The sequence below is a fragment of the Alligator mississippiensis genome, chromosome 4 (assembly GCF_030867095.1).
Source record: "Alligator mississippiensis isolate rAllMis1 chromosome 4, rAllMis1, whole genome shotgun sequence".
NCBI classification, from domain to species: Eukaryota; Metazoa; Chordata; order Crocodylia; family Alligatoridae; genus Alligator; species Alligator mississippiensis.
Genome location: NC_081827.1, coordinates 8,262,331 through 8,278,841, shown reverse-complemented (window position 1 = coordinate 8,278,841; position 16,511 = coordinate 8,262,331). Strand labels below are relative to the sequence as shown.

General features: G+C 49.1%; 1 protein-coding gene across 1 annotated transcript in view; it reads right to left on the bottom strand.

Moving 5' to 3' along the window:
• The window catches only part of PLXNA4 (plexin A4), a 523,137-nt gene that overhangs the window by 37,136 nt on the left and 469,490 nt on the right, over positions 1-16,511 (bottom strand). Inside the window, exons 25-26 of the mRNA XM_014607569.3 lie at positions 8,696-8,855; positions 2,162-2,265 (exon numbers count right to left, since the gene is read on the bottom strand). Coding sequence (XP_014463055.1) covers positions 2,162-2,265; positions 8,696-8,855 — 264 coding nt within the window. The remainder of the gene's footprint in view (positions 1-2,161; positions 2,266-8,695; positions 8,856-16,511) is intronic.

Sequence of the window (16,511 nt, the reverse complement as noted above, 5' to 3'; positions counted from 1 at the left end):
AGAAGTTATAAAAAAGAGAAGGGGGGAAGGGGGAAAGAAACACTGTGAAGAGCTGCTAGCTCTTGTCTCTGTAATAATAATAATAATTAGTACTTACACAGAGCTTTTCATCTTCAAAGCACTTTATAGACACCAATTAATCAGCTTCTCAGCACCCACCGAAGGTAATTATTGGAGCTCTGTGTTGTTATTGCTATGATGCAGATAGGGAAACTGAGGCATGGGACGTGGTGGAAGGTGCCCAAGGAGTCAGTATCGAGTTCAGACTCCACCGGAAACATTGACTTGAAAATGCTGAAACGCACATTTCTTGACATTTTGGAAATCCCTCTCCTTTCCGAGCGTCTTCAGCCCAATCTCCGCTTTTCTTGGACTTGCCCTTGGCTGAGCCACGGCCCGGATCTGCTCCTCAGGCATCGATGTTGACATGCTCCACAAAAGAAGTCAGAACCACTTCCATTCTTCTAGAGGCAGGGAGTCAGAGAGGCAGCGGTCCTGGGGGGCCTGACCCTGACCCAGCATCGCCTGGCTGCGTCCCCTCACATCCTAGACCATTCTCCCTGTCCTTAACCTTCTTCTTCCAGATCTTAAGCCCCCAACTTTTTGCTCTGTCAACATCCAAGACCCCCAGAGCAGGAGCAAAACTAGTTTAGTCTCTCCCATATTATCTCCTCTCTGTGCCCTATCCATTCCTGCCCTGTGCCCGCTCCTGTCTGCGGATGCCAGGGGCAGCCTGGCATATCTACTTCTACTGCTGGTGGCATGGTGAGGGCTGCAGCTCAGCCTCTTGTTTAAGAGGGTGGTTGCCTACATATCCCTCTAGTCCCACCCCAAATGATTTGCAGGACACTTTTATCTGGTATCTCTGGGCCAATAGGATGGTTGGGTTGACAGACTGACCAGTGTCAGCAACAGTGACTTGGGGAAGACATACAAGCCCCTTCGTGGTGAATAGATGCCATGCGCTACCTGTAAAACAGCTCCTTGTCTCTCTTCCTGGTGCTGAGCCACCCTCTTTCCACCTCACCCTAAGGATCTGATCACCCGGGAAGGACCTGTTTTCAGGCCAGTCCTTGACATCATGTCATTGTGCTATTTGACACCTTCTCTAGACACGTGGGCCAGGTCTTCATCTGGTCTACATCAGTGCAGTTGTTAGACAGGACTAGACTGGCTTACATGACCTGTGGATCGGACCCTGTATGCATGACACAGACTCCTGGATGCATCTTGCAGGGCTCTGAAAGACCCCAAATGTTTACTCACAACCATGGGTGTACCCCATGTTCCCACCGATCTAGTGGGGATGGGGATACAGCCTTGAGCTTGGCAACCTCAATCCTGGGTCAGGTCCAGAGACCTCCACTTCCTTTCATTCTCATGCACTGGCATCTCTGCAGGACACATGGCCTGTCCTGCCATGCCTTAAGGGGGCTGGGGCAAGCTCAGGTGCAGAGTTCAGGTGAAGGCACTGCAAGCAGGAATAGCTTGGATAGACTCCGGGACCTGCCCTTCTTTTGCCAAGCATTCACCTTAGGTCAAACCGTGGGAGACTGTTCAAATCCTAGCTCTCCATCCACCTCTGTGTGACGGGCACTGCAGCCACTCAGCACCTCTTAGGCTTTAGGCCATTGTATTTAAGAGTCATTATAAAAGGGCCAGCCTGGCAATCTGGTGCTGCATTCCAGCAGATGGGAATACCGGGGAACAAAGATGGCATCAGGATGTTGGGGTGACCAGGAGGATGCAGAAGGGAAAGCTGAAGAAGAGGCTGTGAACACCCAAGAGCAGGGCTGAGCTGGGCTATCTGATCAGAAAGGTCCCGGGGAATGGATCTTGAAGGACTCTTTCTCTTCCATGGGAGAAGAATAAAGGCCTTTTATCCATAAACAAGAGAAGGATGTTGGAGGATGGGCAATGCTGAGAGTCACTGCCTTGTATTGCTCAGCACTGAGCTTCACGTGGGGCTGGGATGATGAGTGGAGCCAAGACAGGGACAGGAAGAGGGGAAGTTGTGGGGTTTGTGTCAGACCAGCAGCAAGAGACTTGGATGGGAAGGTCACAGAGATGTTGAAGGAGGGTTGGAGGGGTTGAGGCAGAGAGAGGCAGGTGCTGGCAGTATTATTCCCGTGTCCCTGGCAGAGGGCTCTTGCCTCCTTACCTGATAGTGTGCCAGGGTGTTGAGCCTCTTCCAGTCATTCTCTATCTTGGTGGTAATGTCTTCATCCTGCAGGATCATTCTGGCCCCGCTTGCCTGCCGCCACTCTGTAGGGAGAAAGAGCACGTGGTTTTCTGCTCTCCTGACCCATGGGGAGAAAGGGACTGCTTGGTGCACACTCCACAGGGACCACTCATGCACACCACGCATGCATACACTCATGGGATGTGCCAAATCACTCAGATCAGTAGCAAACAGACCTTTGGGCACGACCCCAACATCTCAAACACCTGACAACTGCACAAAGACGCATATGACGCGTACTCAGGCACACGACACATGCAGATGCACTGAAATCACACAAGCTACCTTCGTGGGCATGACATGTCTATACACACAAGCCCAACTCAAGGAAGGGATTCATAGACATATCTCAAACCATGCTCTATGTCTGAAGAAACTGCACCAAAGTGTGGTTAAGTCAACTGTATCTGAACCAGAAACCATCAGAAACACGTAGCTCCATCACTGGTAACCAAGACTCAACCACAACCAGGCACAGCTTAACCAAGATCTGCTCATAAATTACATCCGTTTGCTCGAGTTAATTAAAACGAACTCCTGAATATGGAAATATCACCTGCCGACTCTGTTTATTGCTTCTAATATAAAAATGCAAGAACCGTTGCAAATTTCTTTTGGTTTCAGCAATTCTCTTATCACCTAATTAGAATGTATTTGTATAGCCGACACTTACTTTTATTATTCATTTAAATTAGCGGGAGGGGGGTCCAATGCTGAGTGCTCATTTCTGGGTGGTACTTCAGAGGGGGATGTTCACATATGCAAATGCATGACTGGTCAGCAGTGGTGATCATGATTTAAAATGATCTTAGACTGGCTTTTATTTACTCCAGCCCCTTAAGGCGCCACCCCTAGTATCACAGCATAGCCACAGGGTGAGTCTGCATCCCTAACAGCACCTGCAGAGCATCCAAGTGCCTAGTGGTCTCTGCAGCTGGCAAAATGGGAGATCTTGAGGTTCAGGCTGTGTGGGGACTGGGGAGGGAGATGCTTAGTCCTTTGACACCTCTGGCATCTCTAAACCAATAAATGGTGGATGTCAGGGAAGCTATTGAATGGGGGATAGATCACTCCAGAGATATTCAGTTCAATGCCCTCCCTCTATAGCATCCACAGAAGACTGGGCTAGATGGACCATTGGTCTGACCCAGTCTGGCACTTCTTATGTCCCCAAGAGCGGGATCTTAGCCTGAGTATGGATTTGGATGACTGCCTCCTCACTTGCTCAACTGTGTCCCTTCAATACCCTTTTTTCTCTCTGCAAGTGCTAACTGCGGGTAAAGAGAATGGGAAAAGCAGGGCACAGGAGGGTGAAGGAAGAAAAGGTGACCCCTGCATTCATATTTACAGCACCAAAAGGAAATCTCTGGCTCTGTCCGCTGTGGCACGAAGGAGAGCGGCACTCCTACCCTATTTGTGACTCTTCCACCTTCCAGCGGGAGGGAGAGAGGTGAAATCCTATTACCTTTATCTGGCTTTCCAATCAGGAGCACCTGTAAATACAAACTTGGGAGACGGCTGCTGGGACCCCTTTATATTTCATTCAGCGGGTCCTGTATCATCTTCTTCCACACGGGAATGACTTCCTTGTCTAAATCCACCACCTGCCAGGTCAGTGGGGCTGGGAATAGGGGAATTCTTAGGGGTTTCTTTCAGCTGCATCTGAATATAAAGGCAGCTTTTTTGATTCAGAGGAAGAATCGATAGAAAAACAGGGCAGGAAAGGCCCTCAGGAGGTCATCTAGTCCAACGGCCCTGTTCAAGGTGGGACCATCCCAGTCCAGTATTTGTCTAACCTGGACTTCAAACTCCCAAGGATGGAGCCTCCCAGGGGAATCTGATTGGTGCTGAATGACCCTCACAGTTAGATGGCTCTTCCTAAGATGTTACCTGCCATATTTTCATGCATATAACCCACACCTTTTCCCCCAGCACCATCATATGCAAGGAAAAAGGCTCCCCATGGATCCATCAATTTGGCACAGGGAGTAGGGTGGGGGTGGTGGAGCATTTTCAGTGTTAATTGCTGCAGCTCCGGGAGCTATGGCAATTAACACTGCCACTGCTAACTCCACACCTCCCCAATCAGGTTGGCACACAGGGTTGGCATGTGGCTGCACTTGGCACGCTCGGTCTGATGTCTGACCTGGCACACAGCCCTGGACCTGGCATGCCAGGTCTGTTCCTGCTTGCTGGCTCCAGAGTCACATCTAGGGTTGAATCTAATGCACCGTATCTGGGAGCGCAAGCTAGAGCAGGGGCCAAGCACTGGATCTGAAGCCACATGCTGGGTCCAATCCCTTGTGTGGCCTCTGGGGCTGGTGCCATGCCTGGGGCTGTAAGGTGAGTATGGCACCATGCATTGCCTCTGGAGCCGTGTGCCAGGTCCAACCCAAACTTGGTGCATGGTCCCAGGCTCACCATGCAGCCGTGGAGATAATGCATGGGGTTGGACTTGGAGTGCAGTCCCAGATTCAGCACTCTGGGTCCAATGCAGCATGAGGCTTTGAAGCCAGGGTGTGAGGTCGGTTTTAGCGCATGGTCCTGGACCCCCATCACACAAGAAAGATGGAAGAGCTCCATTATGTCCAGCCAGGTCTGAGCCGCTGGTACACATTCACCAGCACTTCAATCAAATGAATGGGTCATAGATACTGAACCCACTCCCCAACCCCACTTATTCTTCCAGACCGACTGGTGGGGCAGGGTGGTGGGTAGGTCACTGGGTCCCTCCTCGAGGACTGCACTGCCCACGACGCTCGACATATCCCTTCTCCCTCCCCTACCTTCCCTTTTAAAATTGCAGTGTGGGAAGTAGCAAATGTCCGTGCTCTGCAGCCAGCTTTCTGCTTTGTGATCTCCTCCCCACCCCCCGCCTTCATGCTCTTTTAAGGATCAGGATATTTTATCTGTTGTTAGGATTTTTTAAATTAATCCATGGCAGGTCACTGTAAAAAGAAGCCTTTCGTCTGTGGGCTGTAATTTGGCTTTTGGACTAAAATGTAACCTCGGGGTGCCCCAAATAAGTGCTTTCAGCTGACGAGGCCCCCTGAGGTGTCCGGGTAACTGAAAAACATTATGACATTTTCAGCAGGTACAAGCCTCTCTCCCTGCAGCTACCCTGCATTTAACAACACAAAATAACTCATTAGCTTGCTGGCTGGTTTCTGTCGGAGCAGTCCCCCCTTGCGCTGGACAGAATGCCCTTGCAAAATTGCGCTGGAAATAGCAAACAGTGGATTTTGCTCAGCGAGCCATAGGTATGAAGGCCAGGGGGACCCATTATAACCATCTAGTTTAACCTCCTGCCAAACCCGGGCCAGAGGATCATGCCCACTAGATTGCAGCACTCAGATCTGAGGCATTTTAGCCCTGCACAATCTGAGCTGCAAGCAGCCTAACCAGAGGGTCTTCCTCTTCCTCCCCTTCACTGTCATCCGACGACCCCGCACTCAAAGAGCTGGATGTAGCTGTCTGCCCCCTGCCCCTTGCTCCTCCAACCACCCTGGCAGGTGAGCAAAGACGGCCGGACAAGCTACACCTAGGACTCCTGCATCTCTAATGCTGACATTTCCTACTAAAAAAGGCTGCTCATTAATTGACCTTCTTTTTGGTGATGAAAGGTCTCTTTTTCCCTGTGGGTGGAGCAGGAGCACACTCCCCCCCTCTTAACCCTTGCTGCATCCCACCTCTCCTAATAATTACTGGTACATCCAAAACACAGGAATTGAGGGGGTTCATTCTGATGTGCGGTTCCAGCTGAGAAAAGGATCTAACCATCTGCATCTGGCCCAGCTCCGATTAAGGCCGGAGTAAAACAACCTTGGAAGATAATGTACTTTTCTCTACATCACGGCTGTCACGGGCTACCGTGTCTCCCCAAGATGCTCCCTCCTGCTCATGCTGCCTCCCATTCATCTCTAGCAGAGCACAGTCATGTCTAGCTTTGGGTCCAAACTGAATGGGCCAATGCTTCATCAGGTCTGGACCAATGGACCCGGCTCTAACCCCCCTCTATACCCTGCATTCCTGGGAGCCAGACCCTGGCTGGCCTCACCATCACCCTCACCAGCCCAGCCCCTTGCTGACTCTCATCAGCTCCTAAAACATCTCAGGTTCCTTTTGGTCGATTTATAGGATTGGGTTTTTATCGTTGCTGCTCTTGGCAGCTCGTTCCATTATTGCGAGCACCTTTTGTCAGCAAGAAGCCGGCTGCAGTTGCTGTCAGGAGGCCCCATCCCCACCACGCATATGCACACATGCACCCACACACTTAACTTTGCTCCCTGACCTCTCATTTCTGCCGTCATTATTGCCATGAATGAATTCTTGGCGTCTGGCCATCCCTCTTCCTTTTAGTTTCTGGTCTATTTTGCAGGGCTTTATATACTCCACAATTTTCCACTCAAGCATCTTTCATGGAAGGTTACGGAGGGCAAATTCGCACTAATCTGTTCCCACAATACAATCCCAAGCACCAGACCACACCACAGCGGTTGATACAACCCTCCATCCTTTCCTACCAGCCTCCTGTTAGATCCTCCAGTACAGAGGAGCGATATGGGGTTTGTCCTTATAACCAATTTTGGACACCTCACTCCTACTAGGGCCCTGCTGTAGCTTCAGGCTGGAAGATGTTGGCTTGTTTGGGGTTTTTTTCCACTTTATTTTTTAATGCATCCAACCCATCAAACAATAGATTCAGCACCCAAAGATTCACCCAATCCCCCAAAGCATGCACAAAGACGCATATTCATAGCCTATCAACAGTGCTACCACAACCCAAATCAACATCCACGGACATCCCACGCTCCCCTCCCTTTCCCGCTCAGTCTCTGGCAACTCCCTCGTGTCTCCAGTGATGTTAAATCCCCGTATCCCCCATCTCCCCCTGTCTGCCTCCCTACAACTCTGCACAACACGATCCTCATTACCTTCTACTCATCTCTGCTTTTTCAATTTGAAATGGGTGGTAAATTTATTCTCAAGTGTTTGCTCGCAGAACTTGCCCTTCAGCGTTCAAAAACGTTTCTCAAATGTTCTGGTTTGGAGGCAGGAGATGCTTTTTTTTTTAGCAAATTTCAAACATATCCCCCAGATTTCCAAGGAAGCATCTTTTTTGCCTTGTCCCCTGTAGAACATGGGTTTGACAGGATGACTTTATCTGTACTAAAACTTCCCTCGCTTTTTCAAATTACTTAGTGCCAGTTCTCTTCCAGGCTTTTACAAGTGTAAGTCTTGCAGCCGCTAGAAGATGAGCGATGCTATGATACTTAATACGGTGCAGAGCTCTCGGGAAAGTTTAATAGTAAGACTAAGGGGTCATCTATAGTTGGCATCCTGTTGTTTCCCTCACCGTATCTCCAGCCTTCTTCCAGCACAGTTTAATACTGGGACATACCCACCACGTGTGGTAAAAGCCTCCCGCCTATCCACGCTCCCTCCAACATTTCCCTATTCCTACACCATAAATGCATTTTATTTTAAGTGGAGTAAAACACCATCCATATAGGATTTTAAAATATTTTTTTCTATTATTGTGCAAATGGATGTGTATGGATTTTAAGGGTGGGAGATGACAAAACAAGGAGCAATGGGTTCAGTTTGCAGCAAGGGAAGTTGAGGTTGGATATTAGGAAAAACTTTCTTATTAGGAGAGTAGTAAAGCTCTGGAATAGGTTAACCAGAGAGGTGGTGGAGTCTCCATCCTTGGAGGTTTTGAAGACCTGGCTGGACAAAGCCTTGGCTGGGATGATGTAGTTGGGATGATGCAGTTGGAGATGGTCCTGCCTTGAGCAGGGGGCTGGACTAGATGTGACCTCCTGAGATCCCTTCCCACCCTCATTTTCTGTGATCTATAACTATTGTTCCAGATGGTTTCCCATTCTTTAGCACTATCTTCTGATTCAATATCATTAGCCCATTTTGTCATAACCATTGTTTTTTCTTCTTTATAGCTATTTAAAATTGCTTTACATAACACAAGTCAATAGGCCTGTGATTTGCCTTACTGTGACCACACTGGGTGGCTATCACACTGCAGAACACGTGCGGTCTGAACCCAATGACCCCGGCAGGAAGCCTAGGGAGAAATCTCAGCAATAGGAGCCTTGCAGATGTTGTCCCCTGTTCTGGTAATGTCCCTCTTAGGGCTTTCCAGCAGGGAAGAATGAGTAAGTCACAGGGTCTCAGACCTATAGCATCCCCTTTATGCCCTTGGCCAGGTGGGGTTCTTGCATGCTGGAGCAGGTTTGTGGGTTGTTTTTATGGCCCAGAGGTTATGGGAGGCACCTGGATCTGATATGCAGAAGGGCTGGGAGTATCCTTTCATTGATCCCTCCAGTCCTAATCTGCTCCACTGTGTCTGGTGTCACGGTGCCCAGAAGAGATGGCAATATCTCCGTTCACACACCCCCTCCCTGCAACGGGACTCGGGGCCGAGCATTCACATACCCAAGTCCATGTCCGCAGCTTTCGGCCGATGGGAGCAGGGCACGTTCTTGAAGATGGCGTCCAAAATCTTCTCCTTCACCTGAGTGATGGTGTCGCAGTTGAGGATCTTCACTGGGATCTCCGGGCTGTTCACGTTATCGGGGTTCACGCAGCTCAGGACCTGGGGGAGGAAGGCAGAGAGGCAATGAAAAGAGCCGTGCTCTTCAGGGAGCCGCGGGCACCCCATCACCACCCCTCCCCAGCCAGCTCCATGCCAGCAGCACCAGCCCAGCCCTGCACATTCCTCTAAGCCACGTGTGAGGTTGCTCAGTAGATAAATGGGGTCTGGATATGTGCCTACAGAAGTCTTGTTCCAAAAATAGGTCTTTAATTGGCTCAACACATGACAGGGCTGTTCTCGTTGCGTTATGCTCGTACTGACTAGCATCACTTAGGGCCTGCTCCTTTTTCTACTGAAGTTAAGGGCAAATCTCTCACTGACTGTGATGGCAACAGGATGTAGCCCCTAGCTAAGTGCACCAAGGTGCCAGTTGCCTCTTCAGGTCCTTATTGCAAGGATGATGTGGTCTGAATTCCCCTCTACATGAGCTTTTCCCAGTGGGGTGCACTCACGGTACCCAGCTACCTTCAGAGAGGGCCAGCCCATGCATTTGGGTTGCTCGATCCTCTCCTTCTTGACTTCTCAGCTGTGGCTGCCAAAAAAGGCCCATTCTGCAGCTGAGAAACCAGTTCTTTTCATACAGACCACTGCAAAAGATGTTCACAACTTCCAACTGGTCCTGGCCAAGGTTGAAAGACTGGCCAACGCAATGAAAAGCTTGAGGGCCTTTGCATCTGAGACACCTTCAAGTTCATGAGAGCCTCACAAGTGTTACAAGTGAATAGGACCTCCTTTACACTCTGTCACCCTCGGCTTGACTTTTTAGCCTGATCTTAAATCTCATAACCCACAGCTTGTCTTCCTTCCAAGCTCCTCTGCCAAGAGGCAGGCCAAACTTCTTTTAATTGGAAATACAGGGCTTCTAAAAAAAAATCACCTCTTGCTCTGGGACAGGGAACAAGAAGTTACCTGATTAGCTAGGCCTCTGGTTTCTTGAGGGGACGCTGGCATCTGTTCCATGAGCATGGTCCAAGAGCAAAATGAAAAGCATGTGGGGTGCTGAGAGGGGGAGGGGGTCCCTTCAGCTCAAGCACATGGAGCATAATGGAAATTTGGCTGCTAACTCAGGCATTTATAAGGTCAGGGCTCTGCTATCTCTGGGTGGAGAAGGAACAAAAAATTATACACTTAACACACTTTTAAATACTGAAGGAGAATTAAACTGAGGCTGGTTAATGATCTGGCATTTTTACAAGAGCAGAGGTAAGGGTCCCAGTTCCTCCACATGCATGCAGGAGAGACAAGACACTTCTTGACTTCCAGTACTATGCTGTTGAGTGCTGTGATATCAAAGGGATGTCACCTTCCATTGCTGCCTTCCAGGAGCAGGGAAAGCAATCATTATGTATCATTTACAAAAGGCTTTGTGAACTTTTACAGGAAAGGCACAATATAAATGTAAGCCATTGATTGGATTCTATTACTATTATTCATGTCCCTTCTGGGAGCATTGGGGAAGCATAAATTCACATAATCATTGTAATAATAACAACAGCAATCATTTACATTTCTATGGTATCCTTCACCTTAGAAGATCACTGAGGTATTTACAAACAGCACCAATAATGCGCAGCCACCATTGGGGTGATTAATCATGCTGCCTAACTCAGTGGGGTAGTGCGGGGTGGGGGGAAGAGTGAGGAAATGTTGATCAAGGAGCTGGGAAATGTCATGGGATCATAAGTAGCCATGGAAATCAGTTATGTTTAAAGTATCGCCCCATGCAATAAGCTACCTACAGATCATCTGATCAACCACGCATGCTGGATTGAGTTTCATATCCCTGGATTGAGTTTCATTGCCCAGGGACAACTTCTGCCCAGAGTTGTCCCTGGGCAGAATGGATCCAGTCATATCATAAACACAATTTCATCCCTGAGAAAGCATCAGAAAATGAGGGTTGAAGGGACCTCAGGAAGTCACATCTAGTCCAACGCCCTGCTCAAAGCAGGACCAGCCCCAACTAGGTCATTCCAGCCAGGGCTTTGTCTAGCCAGGTCTTAAAAACCTCCAAGGATGGAGATGCCACCACCTCTCTGGGTAACCTGTTCTGGTGCTTCACCACCTTCCTACTGAGAAGGTTTTCCCTGATATCCAACCCAACGTTGGGGCCTTGGCTGCTTTGCATTATTCATGTCAACAGCCATGAAGCTGAGATGGGAGCTGGGTCATCTTTTATTCCCCACAGAATGAGAGAGCAGCACTGGAGCAAGAGGGTCTCATGGCTGGGATCTGATGGTGCGAGCTGCTGAGAGTCCCCAGTCCCAGGAAAGGTAATGGGCACCCAGCACCCTGCTGGATTGGTTCAATAGACTGAGACCTTGTAATACATGTAAGGGTGAAGTTACATGTTACACCTAGACCATGCTAAGAGAACTGAAAACACAAGCATCCATGCGTTATTAATTCATTGACTCGTGGCACGTGCCCTTTGAATGTCTCAAAGTTATGCCACTTCGGATGAGGGTTAACTCAGGGCCATGCTACCTAGCTCGTCTTAGGGTAACTTCAGTCTGCTCCATGGAGGTAAAGCAAGCAATTTGCAGTCCTCCAGCATCCCAGGATACACCGCTCCCAGCCCCTATCCCAGAGCAGGATCCCTGGCCACACCCCTGCTCACCTGCCCCCTAGTGGCAAGTGAGAGCTGTGCACGCGAGAAATAGTATTAACCCTTAACACAGGACTGCTCAGAGCACTTTCTAATTTTAACACTGCAAAACATGCCCCGGATTTAGTCTGGGCTACGTATAATGGGTAACTTCATCCTACCGCGCCAACCAGGCTTTATCAGAGCTGTAGATGAAGTAGAGTTTGCCCCCTTTTGAGTAAGATGTCAAACACCAGGGCACTATTACAGACCACACACTACATTGGGCTCATCTGACTATATAGGTAAATACTGCTCAGAAGGCTCCAGGTTGATTGGGTTTGTTTTAGATGCTGAGCAGCTTACCAGTGACCTGTCTGCTCCCTCTCACCCTCTCTCTGACCAACTGATTTCTGAAGCAGGCTGCCTGCCTATGGGTTATGCCCACCAAAGCAAATAAAATGCTATGCAAAGCCAAAATAGTGCCCCCTCTCCCAAATGTTGGTTTTCCAGGTAGAACTGCAGGATTTGCTGCTAGGGCTGGGCCATGTGGCTTGGAGAGAAATCAACCCCAGACTCGGTAGTTTGGTAGGTGAGGATCATGCCGGAGAAGCAGAAAGTCTTGAGTTATAACACTGACATCCGCTCTGATTTCCTGTGCCAGCATCAATGAGTCACTCACCGTCTCTTCTCAGCAAAACAATATTTCAAATGATTAATAAAAATGTTTCATTAAAAAGACCCAAACTCCCTGATCTCTGTGCTTTTGTTGCATGCCCTACAGCTGGGGCTGGGCATGGCCGACTGCAGTGTCTGTAGCAACTCATCAAGCACAGAAGAAACCCTATGGTGACTGCAAACAGTCTAAGGGGTCAGCAGCCGGTATGGAGAAGGAGGGGGAGATACATCTAGGACATCTCTATGACACTAACAGCAATCAAATCAGGCCTAGCTTTATTTCATTTGAATTTAAAAAACCACGCAAGACTCCAGAACAATGTCTATTTATTGTGGGGGAAAAAAAATGAAAGCAGAGAGAGACCAAAAGGAAGAACAGTCTCATTCATATTTTGCTTCCTTTTAATCTCCATTGCTGCAGCTGATCTCTGTAAATCTGCTAAGATTCCTATCGGGAAATATTTGCTCTTGAGACGTAAGAGGGAAAGCTGATTAACATCAAACGCCACCAAGTGAATGGAGGGAAGCTTTGTTCAGCCTGATGTATAATTACTACCTCTTCTCACTGGCTGCTTTGTACCCAGTCAAAAGGATTTCCTTTGGTGTAAGCGATCGCTCTGTCTCTCTGTTGTCTACATTTTTCTCTCCTTTGCTCCGTTTCTCCAAGTGAGATTGGGATTTCATGTTGCTACAGACTGTCAACTGCAGAGCAGGAAAGAGTCCAAGCCCTGCCGAGATCACATTTGAACCAGATGAGATAGACAGAGGTAGCAAAAAGAAGATTTGTGAGGTCTTGGAATAAGCAAATGAAGCCACCAGCTCAGGGTCAACTCATTAAATCAGCCTCTTCCAAGTCCTGTCCTCAGTCATATAAGCATGCTTTCTCCTGGATCACACCCACCTCTGTATTACCTAAGCAGTGAATTTTCTCTCGTCCTACTCCCATGTGTTTGCTCTTGCCTATATAACCTTTTCTCCCTGAACATCCAAGGCAGGGTGAGCCATTAGGCCTGGACCCCCACCTTGTATCTGGATGTACATGCAAGGAACTTGCAAGTAGAAGGAGAGGAGGCATATTACCTCTGTCTATGGCACAAGTGTGACTGTTTTTAGTATCCTGGTTCTTCTTCTGGCTTCAGTGATGACACTGAAACATGGGAGAAAGTTGCGAAAAGAATCACAAGAATGATTCAAATCCTGGAAAACTTCCTGTGCAGCGGAGAGACTTAAGAAGCTCACTCAATTAATTTTTTCCAAGTCAGGGTGAAGAAGTGAATTCATCACAACCCAGAAGTACCTATGCAAAGGAGAGGTTTCCGGTAGTCGAGAGATCTCTAATTGAGCAGAACAAGGCATAACACGATTCAATGGCTGGAAGCTGAAGGCAGACACATTCAGAGCAAAAAAAAGGTACAGAGTTTTAATCTTCAGGATTAACCATTGGAGCAACTTAGCTAGAGACATGGGAGACACTTGCTCACCTGAAGCCTTTAAATGAAGAGAGGATCTTTGTCTGAAAGGGATGCTATTGTCCCAGTGATGGGACTGATGCAGGGACTGTGGGATGGATTCTTTGTCCTGAGCTGTGCAAAACAGCTGTCGAGATAGTCATGGCTCCTTTGTGACAAGTGGAAAGTTTTTTGTGTGCATTCAGCCACGGGGATGTGGTTCATCTTGAGATGCTGGGATAGACCTTTCCATTGGGTGCCTGTGCCATTTTGCTCAGTGCTAAGCTCATCAGTGTGTTTTCATGTAGGACTGAGTTTTCAGAAGAGATGTGAAGGGCCTGGGGAGGGTCCCAAAGCTGAGATGCTGCTCTACCACACAATGGTCCTTGCAGGGATGCTAAGGATGGAAAAATCCTACTAGCTCAGAAAGACCACGAAAACATTGGCTGATGGATGATTCTTCTTTGATTTCTCCAGTTTAAAGAAATGGGGCTGTTTCCATTCCCAACAGGAGACTGTTCTCCCCTAAGTACATCCTCTAGTAAGGAAGTTATAGCCAATAGGCAGCCTTCCCACCTCTTCTTCTCTATTGGTCCTAGTTAGGTGCCCACGAACACTGGTCATTAGGGCTGTGCGAAATTTCACCCGGCGTTTCGTTTCGAAACTGTTTCGATGCGTTTTGAGCTCAAAACAGGGAAATCGAAATGAAGCAAAAGCCTTTGAAACAGCTTCGAAACGAAACAAGGGTTTTGAAACGTTTCAAGTTTCGAAGCCAGGCTTACTGGCTTCAGCACCAGTCCCAGCCGGCAGCACCCAGCTCCTGTCATCCAGCAGGCAGATCGGGGGCTCGTCCGCACCCCCGGGAGGGCTGTGGGGGATGTGCTGGAGTCCTCCTAGGGGTGCAAGCTCCCAGTCTCCCTGCCGGCTAACAGAAGGCCAGTGGAGCAAGCGGGGCTGGGGCAGGTCAGCTCGTGTGAGGACCTGCTGCCCCGATCCTGGGGTGGGGGAGGGTCCCCGCACAAGCTGATCTGCCCTGGACCCCACACCCTCTTCGAGCCCGCTCCGGGGGCCAAGGCAGGGGCAGATCAGCTCATGCAGGGACCCTCCTCCACCATCTCCTCCACCCCACACGAGCTGATCTGCCCCAGCCCCGCTGGCCACAGGCAGCAGCAACTGGCTCCTGGGCAGATCAGGCAGATCTGGGAGGGCTGCAGAGGCTGTGCCGGAGTCCTCGCAGGGGTGCATGCCCCTGATCTGCCTGCTGGATGACAGGAGCTGGGTGCTGACACCTGGGGCCAGCAGCAGCACTGATCTTCCCAGCACTGGGTGCAGGTTGTGCCCAGCACCAGTCTGTCATCTGGCAGGCAGATCAGGGGCCCGCACCCCTGGGAGGACTCTGGCACAGCCCCTGCAGCCCTCCCGGAGGTGTGGGGGTGCCCCCAATCTGCTTGCCTGCTGCATTTTATGTTTCCCCATAATAACCTATGGGTGAAACATCGAAACAGCGTCGAAACAGCGAAACAGTTTAGACAAAAGGAAACAGAACAGTGATTTCGAACCGAAATGAAACTCGAAACGAAACAGTTTCCTCGAATCGTCGAAATGGAAGTTGAATCAGATTGGTGCTGTTTCACACAGCCCTACTGGTCACCATTAAAAGCCAACACTGGTACACATGACATCTGTAGAAATGGGAATCCCTGTGGGATGGGATATTAGCTTTCTAGCTTCAGAGGTATTATCCAACCACTAACCGATGTGAAGAGGGAACTTTCTCTCAGGTTGGGTTATCCTATACTGACTTTTTACTGGGTTTCTTATACCTTTCTATGCAGCAGTTGGTGCCAAGTTCTTGGACCAGGTGAAGAAGTTTTTGGACCAGGTGAACCTGAAATCTGGTCTCATTAGGCATTCCTGTGAAGTGGCTGAATCCTCAGAAAACATAGTACGGCAACTCGGAGCAATCATTGACTTTTCTGTGAAGGTCTTGAGATGGCCAGTGATGTCAGCGTAGGTGAACAGAGCTTTTCCAGACCTCAAAATGCACTGGTTCAGGGTTGAGATCCAGCTTTGAGGATGCTCCCATTTTATTTTATTTTAACCAGCTGGCTCTCCTGTCCTTACATTTTTTTATTCCCGTGTCCCACCGGGACGTTGTGAACAAAGGCTCCCAGCACACGACATTCTTGCTACCACTCCAGTTAGCCTGAACACCATCTGAGCACCTGTACCTCCAGGATGCCGGCAAGCTGAAACCCCTCTGAGCACATAAAGATGATTTCCCTACTTTTCCTCTCCAGCCTCTGGCATCACACAGCTTTCTCCCCCTGCACTGAAGACGCATCTCCAATATCAGACATCTGTCACAGCTGGTGAACCCCTCCCTCCATTTCTTACACCCACCTCTGCTTTCCTCCTAGTCCCCTTGATGTGACTCCTTCCTCTGTTGTTACTTTTATGCTCCGCTTTCACTCCAATTATCACTATCCTGCCTTTATTTTCTATAACCCTACAGGCACTGGACCTACTTCTGCTAGCTTTATGCTAGCTAGCATGGGCACTAGGAGCTGTCTCTCTCTGAAAGCATGGAGATCAGCATAGGCTGCTAAACCTGGCTGAGAAATAGTTTACTGCTTAACCTGCAGTAAGCTCTTTGTTGCTAGGACCAAACTACTCCTTGGATGTAAGCTAGTCAGTTTAAAGCTAGCTTGGCATGTCTAACTCCACTGCAGGTGCCAGGCTCCTCCTCATGCATCCTCCATAGCCCTGCACTGCAAGCTGGCTCACTCTCAGCAAACTGATAAGCTTCCATCATCATCCTTGCAATGCCTGGGCACAAGCCATAATCTGCATTTGGAGCGGAAAGTGTGTCAGGATAGACCAGGCTAGGCCGGAGGATGGTGTCTAAATGCACATGTGTATGCACGCACCCAGATGGAGCGT